Genomic DNA, 14,583 nt, shown 5'->3' with positions numbered 1-14,583 from the left:
TGCCCTCACCCACAATGGCGCCGCAGGGCGGGCTCTCCCCCACTCCCCATCCTACACCAGACCGGGCGGGCGAAACCAACTCCTCCCTAAAGCGGGGGGGGGAGGAACCCGGTGCGCGCCGACATCCTCCTGCCTCTTACCGCCAGCCCGCCCCTTCCACCGCAGCTCGATGGGGCGGAGACTCCATTTTATCAGCGACTTCCTCCTTCCGTGAGCGCTGAGAGGAGCCGCGGGGCGACCCCCCCCCCTCTTTCTGCCCTGTGGTTCATCCCGGCCGCTTCCCCGGAGGGAGGGGGCGGGGCTGCCGTGAGGGGACCGGGGCTGAGGGGACCGGGGCGGGGAGGCGGGGGGGGGGGGGGCGGCGCCGCCATGAGCTCCCCCGGCGGGGCCTTCCCCCTGCACGCCCTCGTCTGGGACAACGACCACCGGCGGCTGGACCAGGAGCTGCACGGCCAGGTACGGGGGGGGGCCGGGAGCCGCTACCGGGAACCGGGAGGGGGGCCGGGAGCTGTGGGGAGAGGCTGCGCGGAGGCCCCGGGGCCTGCCCGTGGGCCTGGGGCCTCCGGTAGCGGCCCCGTGAGGCGTAGAAACGCCGCAGAGCTCGGGCAGAGGCAGGGCCCGCCGCTGCCGTCCTGCTCCTCGCCGTGTGCGGCGCCCCCGCGGTTCACTAACGCTTGCCCGCAGCATGCTGCCCTGCCGGGGGTTTTTTGGGGGAGAATCTTTGGAATGCGGCAGGTTTCTGTCCAATTCCTGTAAGCTGAGTCCCTAGCGAACTCTGCAATCTTCTAATTCTCAGTAATTTGTGTAATGTGAGGCCTTATGAGATCTGTAGCCTTCTAATTCCTCCTCCTTAAAGTCCTTCACATTGCTGGCACGTTGCTTTTATTTCTATTTCGATAAAGTTTTGAGCTGAGAGCACCCCTCAATAAGCAGCCTTCTGCAGCTCCTTCCCCTGAGGCGCCCACCTCTGTGCAGTGCCAGCGCCCAAAACGCCTTCAGGAAGCCAGCAGCATATTAAGGCGGGCTGTGACTGTCGCTGACTTCCCTCATCTGCTCTTAAATGGCTTTATTTGAGTATTCCAAAGATGTGTTTCCCCCCCCTGCTTCCTTGGGATAAGCTTCTTGCTGGCGGAGGGTGCGTGAGGGGATCGGAAGACACTTGCCAGCTGCACTTGGGATGGCAAAGATGGGTGAAATACCTGGTTACCGGTTAACAACAGCAAAAAAAAAAACACCGAGAGGGCCTTTGGGGAGTCCTCCGCCTGTCAGTGCAGTAGGCATTTACCTGCAGGAAGGGGGGAAGCAAATTGGTTGGTATTGGAGCACTGAAGCGAAAGCAGAGCCCTTTAAAACGAAGCTTTCCCAGCTGCGTGTGGTCTTTCGAACTGAATGCTGTCAGATAACCGCGGTAACTTGCATAATAACTTTCCTTCCTTGTTCTGCTATTGACTTTCCCCTTTTCCTTTAGTTGTAGATGCTCTTCTGTTTCAAATCTCTAAGCTAATAGTGAAAAATAAGTAAGGTATGAGTATGTTGTGCTTGCATGTTTTGGATATTTATGCCTGTGTATCTTTTTACTTTTGTTTTTTAGTAACTCGTGCAGAATGCACTCGGGCTTCATTGTGCTGTGTGTGTCAAATGGGCGCTTTGTAACTTAACATTTGCTTCTCTGCTTTCAAAAAGTGCTATACAAAATCGGTGTTGTATGGCCCGTTTTCTTGTTCGTTTGTTTGCTTTATTTTGGTTTTCTTCCTGTTCTGCTGTATGACGTGAAATCCTCCACTCAAGCTGTTGCCTGTCACTGGTGCAGCACACGCAGGGTGGAACACCCGTCTTCCAGGAAGAGACCCCTTCTGAAGGGAGGCAGAAGGGGAAGTAATTGCAGGAAAAGAAATGAGAAGCATCAGTGAGAGCTCAGTCCTGTTCTGCAGGTCCCGTTTCCTACCATGTCAGTGTACAGGGCCTGTTCTGCTTCTCTTTTTCTTTCGGGGGGAAGTTAGATTGCAGCGTGCTGAGGGCAGAAGGGCCATACGGTTTGAAAACCATGCTGTGTAGTCAACTTAAACTGATACGTGGGGCTACCTAGGGAGCATTGACTCCTAGAGCCATGTATTACTAGATCACTAGGCCCAGACTCGATTATTACTGGCAGGCTTTGTTTATGTGACCTCCTCGTTGTGCTCTGATTAACTGCGTTTGATTTAACAGCGTCAGCATTGCTTATCTCTTGGGTACTCAACAGGATGTTGATCAGCGTGATCCACGAGGCCGGACCTTGTTGCACCTTGCCGTTTCCCTGGGTTACATAGAATCTGCCAAAGTTCTTCTTCAACACAAGGCAGATGTAACTAAAGAGAACGCCCAGGGATGGACAGGTAAAGATAACCTTAAAAACAGAAACTGTGTGTTAATGCTTTTCAGTGCAGATGTTGTGTTTTGGCTGCTTCTACGCTGTGTGTTTTGCTCAGAAAGCAACCTAAAACTAGCTTGTGTCTGGATTTCCTTCAGTTTTACATGAAGCTGTCAGCACAGGAGATCCGGAGATGGTACAGATGATTCTGCAGCATCGAGACTATCAGCAGACCTCTAGGACGCTTGGAGGAGTTCCTGAATTACTCCAAAAGATTAATGAGGTAGCTATTTAGTTTCAGCCTCTTCCTCCAGACTGGAAGTCTGACTCAAGTTGTTCATTTAAGTACACTCAAATCAGGAACAGAGATCAGAGCCCCGTTGATCTGAAGGTGGGCAATTGTCTCCTTCCTTTCAATGTGCATATTGCATAGATCTGTGGGAGGTGGAGACTTTTTCTTGACTCTGATTTTGAAATCCATAGTCACAAAATCCAGCATTTGAGGATGGCTGTCGAAGGTGTTACTGCTTCTACGGTAAAACAAAGCAAAATACCTTGTTATAAATCAGCAGTAAGCTAATATGTTTTATGCCTGTTATTTTCAATTTAATTGTTCTAATGTTCATTTATGTCTGAAGTTCTGTTCTTTTTTAGTTTTCCTATATCTAAAACATTCGTGGGAAGTGCTATTCTGAACGTTAGATTAAAACTATTTTGCGAAATATTCATCGGATGTTTTTTTCTTCCAGACTCCTGACTTTTATGTGGAAATGAAATGGGAGTTTACTAGCTGGGGTAAGAGTCCTGGTCATTGTTCTCTCTTCTAAGCAGTAGACAAAAGAACCTGCTCATGTACAAATGGCAAAAGATAAGCAGAGATGTATATTTACTGGAATCTTCATTTCCTGCTCCCCAGAATATTTATCTTCAGTTCTCAAAACAACCTCTTGTATTTCTGTTGCACAATTGTTCTTTGTTTCTTTCTCTTTTTTTTTTTTAATGGAGGCTTTAACCATTGTCGGAATTGCTGAAGACTTTTATTGGGATTTTGTTTGTGTATCTTTGGCTATCGATGACTAAGACAGATACGTGTCTGATATACAGACGCACAGACTACTTGGAAGTGCTTTGTTTTGTTTTTTAAAGAAATGAATGCTAGGACTTAGAGCTGACTTCATTTTCCAAGCAGCTATCTATCAGGCTGCTAGGAGACCAGTTTTAACCCATTTCACATCTGTTAGTCTGACCCGATGCTTCATTCCTTTTCATGTTAATCTTTAAATTGGAATCGATGGGTTTTGTCCCCCAGCTGGTAGTGACCCTGTCTAGCTTTGAGAACAATCTTGCTTGTTTCCTGTGGAATGATGCTCGCAGTACTAAGTAATTCGTATATCAGGGATATGGTTTCTGCTTCAGTTCAGGCTTCTTGTGTGCTCTGTATCTTGAATATTTTATATTTACATGTTCCTTGTTTTCTTTTGTAGTTCCACTGGTTTCTAGGGTTTGTCCAAGCGATGTCTGTCGCATCTGGAAAAGTGGTGCCAAGTTGCGAGTTGATATCACGTTGCTTGGATTTGAAAATATGAGCTGGGAGAGGGGAAGGCGTAGTTTAATTTTCAAGGGCGAAGGTAAATGTTTTAGTGTGTCTGCACTGTTGATCACCAAATAATGTGTGAACCACAATGAGAAACCCCAATTTTGCTTAAAAAGACCCGTTGAGGATGAGCACTGAATTTTAGGAAAGATTTGTATGTATATTCCATTTGTGTCTTGAAGATAGTGTTTTTGTGCTTTAACGTAATGGCTTGGGTTTTTGTTTGTTTGTGGGTTTTTTTTTGAGTAAATTTAAGGTCAAAATTTGGTAATAGGGCTAAAAGTTTACTTCAATTTCTTATTTGCTTTTCATCTGCCCCCAAATAAAATCAGTGAATTAGCAACTGTTGTGATTTGCTGTACAGTATGTGCTCAGTTTTTTCATTGTGGATTGCTGCTGGGAAGGTGTTTTTTTTCTTTTAAAATGAGATGTAATGTTCCAACAGATACTGGAGGTTGGGCAGAACTAATTGAGATAAATCATGATGATAAGTTCGTTACAACTGAGCGCTTTGAGATTTCCCAACACATGAAGCGTTTGACGCTGGGATCTATGACCCCAAAAAGGAAAGATGTGGAAAGACGCCTTACCTCTCCGATTATTAATACGTGCCTTGATACTAAAAATATTGCTTTTGAAAGGTAAGATGTGAAGTTGCTCTTAAATAAACACTGCAAGTTTATTGATGGTCACACCTACAATAATGTTTTAAAGACAAAAAATCTCAAACTCATAAAGTATTTTATGGCTAGATCTGAAATTACTTTAAACTTCATGTACCATTAAGCAAAAAAAACTATGCTTTGTCAGCTGCTGTTGCTTGGCAAAATGTGCCAGTACTGAAACTAATGGGCAAGAACTTGCAGCCAAATGAGTCAAATCCCACGTTAATAGTTTAAATTAAAATCTGCCTAGTGTGTCTTTCCATAGTACTTTCTACCACATTTATCTTTTGTTCCCTACACATGCTTATCCAGGTATCTGTCAGCTTACTTCAAACCACCCCTTTTCTGCAGCTCCTCTTGGAGTGTTCTGAGATGCAGTAAAACAACCCCGTGATTACACTGTCAACAAGTGTTGTCAAAGTGAGATGTGTAAATGCAGCCCCTTTCTCCTGAATACTTGGTACTCTCTCAGAGCTTCCCAGAATCAGTCCTCGTGATGTTCAGTGAGCCTTAATAACTGCAGCATCTACACATCCAGAAACAAAGATTTCCTAGACAGAAATATTCCTAGCACTCTGTTCCCCAAATTGTTGTGTCAGATTACTTTGAAATTAAGCTGTGTGCATTAAAGGCTGCTGTGCCCAGGCTGCCAGGCAAAATGATTCACTTCTTAGGTTGTCTTCCTCCTCTGTGGCTCAGGTATCCACATCTGAATTTAAAATCCATGACTAAGCCTTAGAACTTTGGCCACGCACTAAGAACAGAAGCAGTGTGACTCGCTCAGCTCTGTCGTGGGGTGTGCGAGGACAGATTGTCCTGTGCTTATGTCTGGGGTTAATAATCAAATGACTTGATCATCTATCATAGATCTATGGTTCTATGATTATGGCTTATCACATTTTGTTTGTTCAAGGCACTTCTAATAAAAATGGGCTGGGGATTGTATAGAAATGCAACTGTCTAGACACCTGTGGTATTCACTTTTTGGCAGAACCACCACTGGATTCTGGGTATGGAGGACAGAAAAAGCAGAAGGCGTAAATGGTTACGAAGCAAAGGTAAAGCCTGTTGCACACAACTAAGAAATCTTATGGCCATCTGAAATATGATTGTTTTGCCTTTATTTCCTGAGTATTTCAGGTCCTCAGTTTCCCATCAAGAGCTTTATTGAGTTGCCAGCAGAACTGGCCAGGAGCAAGGAACTTTAAGGGTGCCCGGTTTGTGGGAAGGGTGGTGCCTGTGTGCAGGCACATCAGCAGGGGCTTTGGGGGAGAGGGAGGATCGAAGCATTTCGGGAGCAGAGGGGCAAAAGATTCACCGTAACTGTTGGAACTCCCTTTCAAAAACTAGAGTTGAACTCCTTCTTGTGTGTTGTCATCCTTTGTCTGTTTAACAGACAAGGAACCCACTGGCAAAGTGTCGTGAGTGCTCTGTAGTAAGTGTTGAAGGAAGTAACAGCTTCTTGATGCCATGAGTTGCATCAGGAATTCAAGTAGTAAGAGACTGATGGTAAACTAAAGCCCCTGACCGTGTTTCTGAGCAATACAGTCACTTTGGTCCCTGTAACAGGTTCCCTCCCCAGGTATGCCTTTGAGATAATTTTGAAGATGGCTTTACAGCCTTGCAGTTTTAGGAATTTAGGTATCACAAAATTTAACTTCCTCAAGTCTGTGTTTACTCCAGACTTTGGAATTTGTGCAATTAAAAATAAATTTTGTAATCTCATTTAACGGAGAAATAAATGCAGAAGCTTTGTATGCTTATGCAAGGACTTTTCTCACAAGGCTGTGGGACTATTCGGTGGGATGTTGGGGTTCACCAGCACTCCTGCAGAATTAAACCATGGCTGAATTTCATTTGGAAGGTCTTGCGAGTGACCTCTGTTTCTAAACAGCATTATCTGGCTTTCCTTCTTTGTTCTCTCAAGATCTTTATCGAGGTGGGGATCATTTTCGGCAAGCTTGGAAGTGCCCATCTAGTTCTGCATTTGGATGGGTTAGTTATCTACAAAAGTCTCCTTAAAATGTGTCAGCCTGCTTTCCAAGAATAGGGTTGAAAGGCTGAATTCCGCTCCCGTTGAAGCCAATGACCAAGCTCCTTGGCTTTTCTCTCAGCATAGGATGCTTGCGAGATTAATGCTGTCTGGAGATGCTAAGCTGTATTATTTGTGGGGTTTCATAGTTTATCAGTTTGCCCAGCAGGTGGCTGCGTAGTTTCAGCCTTAGCACTGGTCTACCAAGCAAATAGTATGTGGGATTTCCATCATGCCAAAGGGGTCAGAAAAATCAAAGTGCGGCACTCCCTGTTGGTCACCAGTATGTTAGAGATCTATGTAAGGAGCAGATTCACATCACTTTATTCTGTCTTCCTTTAGGTTTGTGTTCATGGTATTTCTAGAAAGAACTTTGGTTTTTTAACCCGTGGTGATTTTTGTCTTCATACTTTTGTTTTTAAAGGTGTACATTGCAAACAACGTGAATGTGGTCACAAAAATCAGAACAGAACATCTAACAGAAGAGGAAAAGAAAAGATATAAAGGTAGTTCTTCTGTGATATAACTGGAATTAAGCACAACATCTTGGTTCTCTGATAATCTCTGACTGCAGAAGAAGTGGGCAGATAAGAAGTGAAATACTTTTCTTGCTGACCTTGCCCTGCTTTAGTTTCACGTGCTGTTTGTCTGAGGTAGCTTGTTATTTGACTCCCAGCCTACAAATGACCAAATATTTATCCTAGTTGTATGTAGAGGAAAGAGCCCTTCAAAACTATTGAAATTTTATTGAAAGCTTTAAAAAGCTGCACTTTTCCACGCAATCTTGTGCTCTGAAATGTGTTGATGCCTTTACTTCATTTTGGCTATGATTACAAGGTTCACGTGAGCTTTTTCTTGGTCTTTTTCTTCATTTCTGGTCCTATGATTCTTTATAGAACTTACTGTGGGAAGGATAAGTAGCTGGTAACCTCATATGGCAGCACTGCCCTTCCTTGGCCTATCCTGGGGGCTAGGAGGGGAGGTAATGTGAACAGTAAAGCTATTTGTTCAAGATAGAAACCACTGACGGTTCTTGCCTCTGTTCTGTCTTACTCTGTCACCTTTAGGTCCTGGGTTTGTCTGGTAAAGCTTACAGGGAACTTGGGCTCTCTCCTGACTGTCTTTGGCTTACCTCACTTTGGGTTAGAAGCCTTGCTTGTTAGCCTGGTGTGTACTTAAAGTTCACTGCTATTTAGTAATAATAGAAAACTCTTCCTTCTGTTTTCTGAAGCTGACAGGAACCCTCTGGAATCATTTCTGGGTACAGTGGAGCATGAGTATGGTGCTCAGGTGAGTGTCTTTGACCTCATAACAGGTCACTATAGTGCTGAGATCTGTACCAATAAGAGTTGTGCGCATGGTGAATCCCTCTTCCTGTTTCCTTAGTTCGGCAGCAGTTTTGATAATGAGGTTTGAATGTTCCCTGAGGAGTCTTTTGTTTGTTTGTCAGATGTTCCTGTATGAGTAGCTGGTACTTCCTTCTGAACACTCCCATGAAAACAATGTAGAATCTGTTAGCAAAGTAAGGGCTGGGCTTTGATGGGGTATTTAAAATACCTATTAATTCTATGCTACTTCAGTCTTTTTTCTGTTTTTCCTTCCAGAGTACAGTCAAGACAACAGAGTATGCTGCAAGTAACAACCCTACTGCTATTACTCTGGAGGAATACTTGGACCCAAACTTTGATTTGAAAGGTAGAGATATAGGAAGACCGAAAGAAGTCACCATTCGAACACAGAAGTGAGAAGTAAAATTTTAACTTTTCCCTATTTCCTTTTCCCCACTCACCTGATCTCTGGAAACCGTATTTTACAAATTTCCAGTACAGTTTTATCTCCCTTGCAAAATTAATCAAAAGAGAGATCTTGGAGCATTCAGCCATGATTTAATTCTTCCGTTAAGCAGAAGAAAGCATTCAGGCTAGCTCTGTAACTTTTAAAAAATCCATCCCTTACATATTGCTGTATGTCAGTAGGCTCCTATACCTTCCCTTTAGCCTTGCCAGGAGTGTGGTTTGGTTTCTCCAAGCAGTAACTGTCCTTACTCTTTGTATGAAGGAGGTGAAAATGCTGTGTACTTTGCTTCTGCAGTTTCCAGAACTGTAAACTCAGGATGCTTTTATACAACTTACTCTTTCAGGTTTAAAGCAACCCTGTGGATGAGTGAAGAGTTTCCCTTGTCCCTTATGGAACAAGTCACTCCAATCATTGATCTGATGGCCAGAACTAGTGCTCATTTTGCCAGGCTTAAGGATTTCATCACTCTGGAATTTCCACCAGGATTCCCTGTCAAAATTGGTAATGTGTAGCAATTTTTATTCTAGCATCTTCATTTCCGTTCTTTTTATGGGTTTTGCAATATATATTTACGAAAACAATTTTAGTTTCTTACTAGTCATCTTGCCCATGTCTAGAACCAAAAACCCAGGTATGTTATCTTGTATGTTTGTGATCCTTGAATCCAAGTTATAGCCAGTACAGAAGTATAATTTTAAAGATAGTATCATTTCAGTACAAATGAGCTAGTTTTAACCCTTTCCTATTGGCTTGAACGTCTTTGATTTGGTATTTTTACATTAATCTGAGATACAGAGGCAGAGTGCGAATGAGTAAGGGCAACTTCTTGGTGAAGTGAGTTACATTTTGTCATCATGTCATGCTGCTTGTGGAATATATTCCATAAACCTGTAAGGGTTTGATATGGCTGCAGGTGTGAAAGTGAATGTCAGAATTCTCTTTTTGATAGAAGTCTTCTACTTTTTTTTAATAGAAATTCCCCTATTTCATGTGCTCAATGCCCGAATTACTTTTGAAAATGTCAATGGCTGCAGGACAGCTGAGAAAACATCACAGATGGCTGGAGGTGCACAGTGTGATTCAGGTAAGGAGTGGAAATGTGCAGTGATCACATCTTCTTACATTTCTGTCAGTGGAGTGCACAGCAGAGATGGTTTAACTGCAGAGAATCAAACACAGGTGAGAGGAAGCTGCGGTGTACAGCAGCTGATCCTGACCGTGTGATACTGATCGTATCATTCCACTCTGCCCCCTTCATAACCTGCCTGACTAAACTGAGCTGTTGCAAGTTTTCTCAAGTTTTTTGAGGTCTAAATTCTGGTGCATTAGATTAGAGTGATGCTGCTAGAATGAAAGCTATTGTTATGGGAAGTAGAATACAAACTTGTTACAGCTCAGTCTTTGAGAAGAGCGTGGATTACACTTGAGTAGGGTGCTTGTGACTGCATGCATCAAGTGATGCTCTGTCCTAGGAGCTTTTACAGACCTATTCGTTAGGAATAACCTCAGAGAAGTCAGAGCCACTGCAGCATCTATTTCTTGCAGTATTTATCTTTTGCACCCTTTTTCTTCCTGTATGGTTTTGTCAGAGTTCAGCCACCTTAGGTAGGAAAGACTGTATTGTCTTATTGTTATTGTTTGCCACTTCAGTCTTTCAGAGCCTCTGTGTATATGTAGCCAGGAGGTTTATCTGATTTTTTTTTTTTTTTTTTTTTTAGCTTAGCATGTATAAGCATCCATCAGATTTTTTGACTAACAACTTGCAGAAACACTGTGCTGTGTTTTTAAACTATATTTGGCTTCTGTAGGTGCTAATTTTGAGGTTGACCAGTCGGTGTTTGAGATCCCCAAATCTTACCATGTCCAAGATGATGGCAGGAACATACACGTGCAGGATGAAGATAACGAGATCATGCAGTTTGCTATTCAGCAGAGTTTGTTGGAATCCAGTGGAAATAAAGTAAGTATGCTGTAATCTGCTCAGTGCAGATTTGAGTTTACACAATGCAGCAATAGCTGTATCTCTGAACTGAACCAATGTGTGGAAAGTGTTGTGTAGGATGGATTTTTCCAAGAACTTCAGAGAAGGAAAAAATACAGAAATGCATTTCAAAGAAGAAATGAGTGATTTAAAGCTTTCCTTTTCAGTGATTTGCACTACAAATCTGTTAACTCCTGTGGCATTGTCCCTCTTTCTGTTTCTAGGAAGTGGGGATGCATTCCAATGGAGCAGTTGCATATTCACAGGACTTCAATATACAGTATCAGAGGTAACTATTTGTTTTTTTTTTTCATGTCAAAAATGCTGTGGTGGAGCAAAAATACTTCTAACATTAGTATGAAGCAATTCTGCACTTCTACTTTTTTTTTCCCTGGACACAGGTAACAGATGTTTAGAATTCAAGGTCTCTTTTCCTGTGCTGCTTCTAATTTTTACTTTTTCAAGAAGTGAGAACTCCAGACTGGGCTTCCCTAGTTTATATTCTGTGTCCCTTTAGCTCAGCTCCAGGACTGTCCTGCACACACAATTGATTCTTCACCCACCCAGTAAACACATCCCTTCTGCTCTGCTCTTAAAACTGGAATTGGTCCCTCTGGCTCAAGTGTTTGTATTCTAAATACTGCCTCTTCAAGGTGGCTCTTATTTTCAAAATCATTATGTAATCCTTAAAAATGTGGTAACCTATATTTAGACCCTCGAGTGCTACAGTATCCGTGGGGTCTTCCTGCAGCTAAGTGTGAAGAAATCTATGTGCAGGTGAAGAACTGCATCCTCCTGGCTCTTTTGTGTATGGAAATTGTTACCTTTAAACCATGAGGGAATACTTCTAGAAGCCTGTTGAAAACTGTTAGTATGTATGAAAGATTCTGAGGAAGCTTCAAAGAACAGGTTTTACATTGGGAACTCTGTGTCTGTTAGCTCTCAGGATAAGAGAGCAGTTGTTCTGCTTTCTGCCCTTTCAGAGAGCAGTTTGGGTTTGCAGTTTGAATACAGTTGCTAGGGAGGATCATTGCAGGAGGAAACATGAAATAAGCTCTCTCTCTCTCTCTCTTCCTACTTGAATTTCTTTTTCTTTCCTCAGGGCCCTGCAGGAGAGCTATCTAACAAGCACAGGTAATTCATGCTGCAGCACCCCCAGTGAACCAAACAGTTTTGAAAAAGACTTGCAGCTTGCCATGGAGCTGTCTGTCCGAGAGCAGGAAGAACGGGAGAAGCAACGCCGTGAAGAGGAAGATGCAGAGCTTCAGCAAGTTTTACAGCTTTCTCTCGTGGAAAAGTAACTCCTTAGTGATCTCCTGAAATAAGGATGACCAAATTTGTGTAAAACTGAAGGCTTTCAGAGCTCTCAGTCTGAAGACCACTCCTTGATTGCTTAAGTAAAGATTTCACCTGCCTTCTTAGTTGTCATCATCATCAGCTACAACAGCTGTTTTTTATTATTATTATTAGTTTTGAGGGAGTTTCAGAACATGAGCATCTGTATTTGGCTGCCCATCTTTGCAGCCTTAGCTGTCAAGTAAGTTTTTACCTATGCATATTTATTGAAGAGCAGGTGGAAATTTTGCTTAGCATCAGGATTTAAGATTGCAGTAAAGTTTGAAAATGTGATTTATGGGGGGTTCAAGAGGGAAACTTCATTACTTACCAAAGAAATACTCATCTGCTTAGTCATTTCTGAATAATTCAAAGCCATTGTCTCTTCCAGTCATTATGTGGAAGAGTTATCTATATGCATTTTCACACATATACACCTACAGTAGTTTTTCATGCTGACGGTATACCATGCTGACAGATATTTTCTGTTAGTTTTGTTTATATGTGATTTTTTTTCTTCTCTAGTTACCGAGATTTTTATCATGCGCTCCTGCTTAAGAGGAATAATTTTATACTTGAACAGCTAATCCAAGCTCAAGATTAAACCAGTGCTTTCTGAAATAGGACAAAACAAGTAGCCAGTAAAACTTTAGATCCTAAAATGGGACCATCTGCCTAGTAAAGTAGCAGTTTCTGCAGTGATTCAAAACCAGCTAGTTCCCATAGTCAGAGGGCAGCAAGAAAATAAGTGATAGATCCAGGTGCTTCTTGAGATCACTCGGTGTGTGTGCATGTGTGCGTGCCTGTATATGGGTGCTAACTTCAAATAGAGAAACTTCAGGTGAAATTTTAATGTATACTTATTGGAAGATGAATTTTAATTTTGTCATCTGAAAGGGAAATGTGTATTGCTTTTTAAAATCCAAATGCTTATCCTTCATGTGAATACATATATTTTTTTATCTGAATCTTTTTATTGATTTTAGAACAAGCCAATATGACTACGCTCATTGAAATGGTATTGTAACAGTTCCAAAACACATTTTAACCAGCTTTCCTCAGGTCTTTAGACATAGGGTATATTTGTAGGTATTTTATCTGCACTTCTGTCAGTGTTTACAGTACTTACACTGTGACTCTCGAGTGCACTCCACAAGTACACAATGTATGTACGTCCACAGGAAAGCCTTATAGTAGTTAAATGTGAGCAATACTCCTCAGTTCTGGCTGGCAGAAGGGTGAAGAACCTATGGTACATATGGTCTGATCTTGCTACCTAATCCTGCACTTACTCCTTGAGCAAAACAGGGCAGTTCTGTGTCACCAACGATTAACTAGTTTAAAATCACTCTCAAATAGACTTGATCTTAACCAGTGAGATGGTTGGTAACTTAGAACTCTATTTTAAACCAATAATCCATTGTTTTATGTAGCGGGCAATTAAAATTGTACAGTAGAACTGGTATATCTGCACCATATTTGTTTAATGATACAGCTTGCAACCATAAATAGCTTACTTGGTGTCTGCAGGAATGCTGAATGTGACTGTCCTGCACGGGGGCAGTGGTCTGTGTTGGAACCGCATCTTTCTTTACGAAGAGGATTACTGTGACTTTCTCAATTGCAAAAAAGGGAAAAAGCCTTGCAGTAAGCTCTTGACAAAGTCGTGAGGTAGAAGGTGAAATTATGTTTTGTTTGTTTTGTTTTTTTCCTTCAGCGGAAATAAAGAGTGCTGTTGCCTTTGTAAGAGCATCTGTCTGATGTTGCTTTTTTTCTCTGAAGCATTTCAAAGGCTACAAGGAAAAAGTAATATTTCAAGCTGATTTCCTTTGTTCTCTGTGTCGTAAACTGAAGACCGAGCTGTTTCAGTTTAGGTTTTGTTACATTCATTTTCTGGCTGGCATTGTATTAAAAATTAAAAAAAAAACCTGACATTTTCACCCTTTCTTCTAAAACAGAAGGTTCTTCTTTCTCAGTATAGGTACTGTTTTTCTGAAACCCTGCCTCGCATCTTACAGCACAGGTAAAAATCATCCCCTGAGCCTCTGTGCAGTATCTCTGCATTACTTCCAGGGTATATAATGCTACAATACACACACTAGTACTTTTTTCTACCCTGGTAGCTGGAGACTGTTTTAATAATTATCCTTACTTGCCTTTTTGTTATTATTTCTCTACTTTAAAGATGACTATCAAAAACAGTTTTGATTTAGTTTAAAACAGGCGGCCCCTGAAACAAATTTTCTGATGTTTTCAGCCAATCTTTGACTACAGGGGTCAATAAAATATTTTAAGTAGATGAAAGGTGGGGTGGTTCATGATTATTACTCACAAAAAAAAGTACATACAGGAACTAGAGACAGGAAAAGATCAGCAGAGGACTGCGCAGTATATCTAATAATAATGTCGAGACTGCCACACAACAACCCTGTCTGCCAACTTCCTTTTTCCAAGGACACTCAGACTTTTAGGAAAGCAGAAACTGTTACAAATAGCTGTAGTTTTGTTCTGAACCTATAACAAGCTTTTACATACCATAATTTGAAGGTCTTCAAATTGACACTTTCCACACTGTCTGTGCTGTTTGTCAGGAAGTAAAACACTTTTGTGCTTTTGGACAAATTCATAATGTGCTTAATTTGGCAATCCTTCTCACAGCCTGGGCTGGGTTTTGATTCAGAATACAGTCCTCAGAGCTGCAGGTAAGGTTCAGTTAACTCCACTAGGGCTGCAGGATGAGCTTTCACTTTCAATTCACTTCCTCAGTTCCTCACCACTGAGCATCCACAAGCCAGGGGCTTCACACAGCTCCGGGAATCACTGCTGTTC

At 42.1% G+C, this 14,583-nt stretch overlaps 1 protein-coding gene across 2 annotated transcripts; it reads left to right on the top strand.

The window, feature by feature from the left end:
- The first annotated feature begins 363 nt into the window (after positions 1 to 363).
- On the top strand, positions 364 to 13,644 carry ANKRD13A (ankyrin repeat domain 13A). 2 transcript variants are annotated; one of them, XM_082773790.1, is made up of 16 exons: positions 384 to 456; positions 1,469 to 1,522; positions 2,243 to 2,375; positions 2,509 to 2,633; positions 3,100 to 3,145; positions 3,835 to 3,978; positions 4,390 to 4,585; positions 5,601 to 5,667; positions 7,066 to 7,147; positions 7,873 to 7,931; positions 8,246 to 8,382; positions 8,782 to 8,939; positions 9,412 to 9,522; positions 10,247 to 10,398; positions 10,644 to 10,708; positions 11,522 to 13,643. In XM_082773790.1, the coding sequence occupies exons 4-16, from the start codon at positions 2,544 to 2,546 to the stop codon at positions 11,718 to 11,720; spliced, it is 1,506 nt and encodes a 501-aa protein (XP_082629916.1). In that variant the 5' UTR covers positions 384 to 456; positions 1,469 to 1,522; positions 2,243 to 2,375; positions 2,509 to 2,543; the 3' UTR covers positions 11,721 to 13,643. The 2 variants fall into 2 exon arrangements, with proteins under 2 accessions (XP_082629915.1, XP_082629916.1); XM_082773789.1 differs by lacking the exon at positions 1,469 to 1,522 and having other exon boundaries at positions 364 to 456; positions 11,522 to 13,644.
- The last annotated feature ends 939 nt before the right edge of the window (positions 13,645 to 14,583 follow it).

This window comes from Aythya marila, assembly GCF_965140915.1.
Source record: "Aythya marila genome assembly, chromosome: 17".
Lineage (NCBI taxonomy): Eukaryota > Metazoa > Chordata > Aves > Anseriformes > Anatidae > Aythya > Aythya marila.
This window is presented reverse-complemented; position numbering and strand designations above follow the sequence as displayed.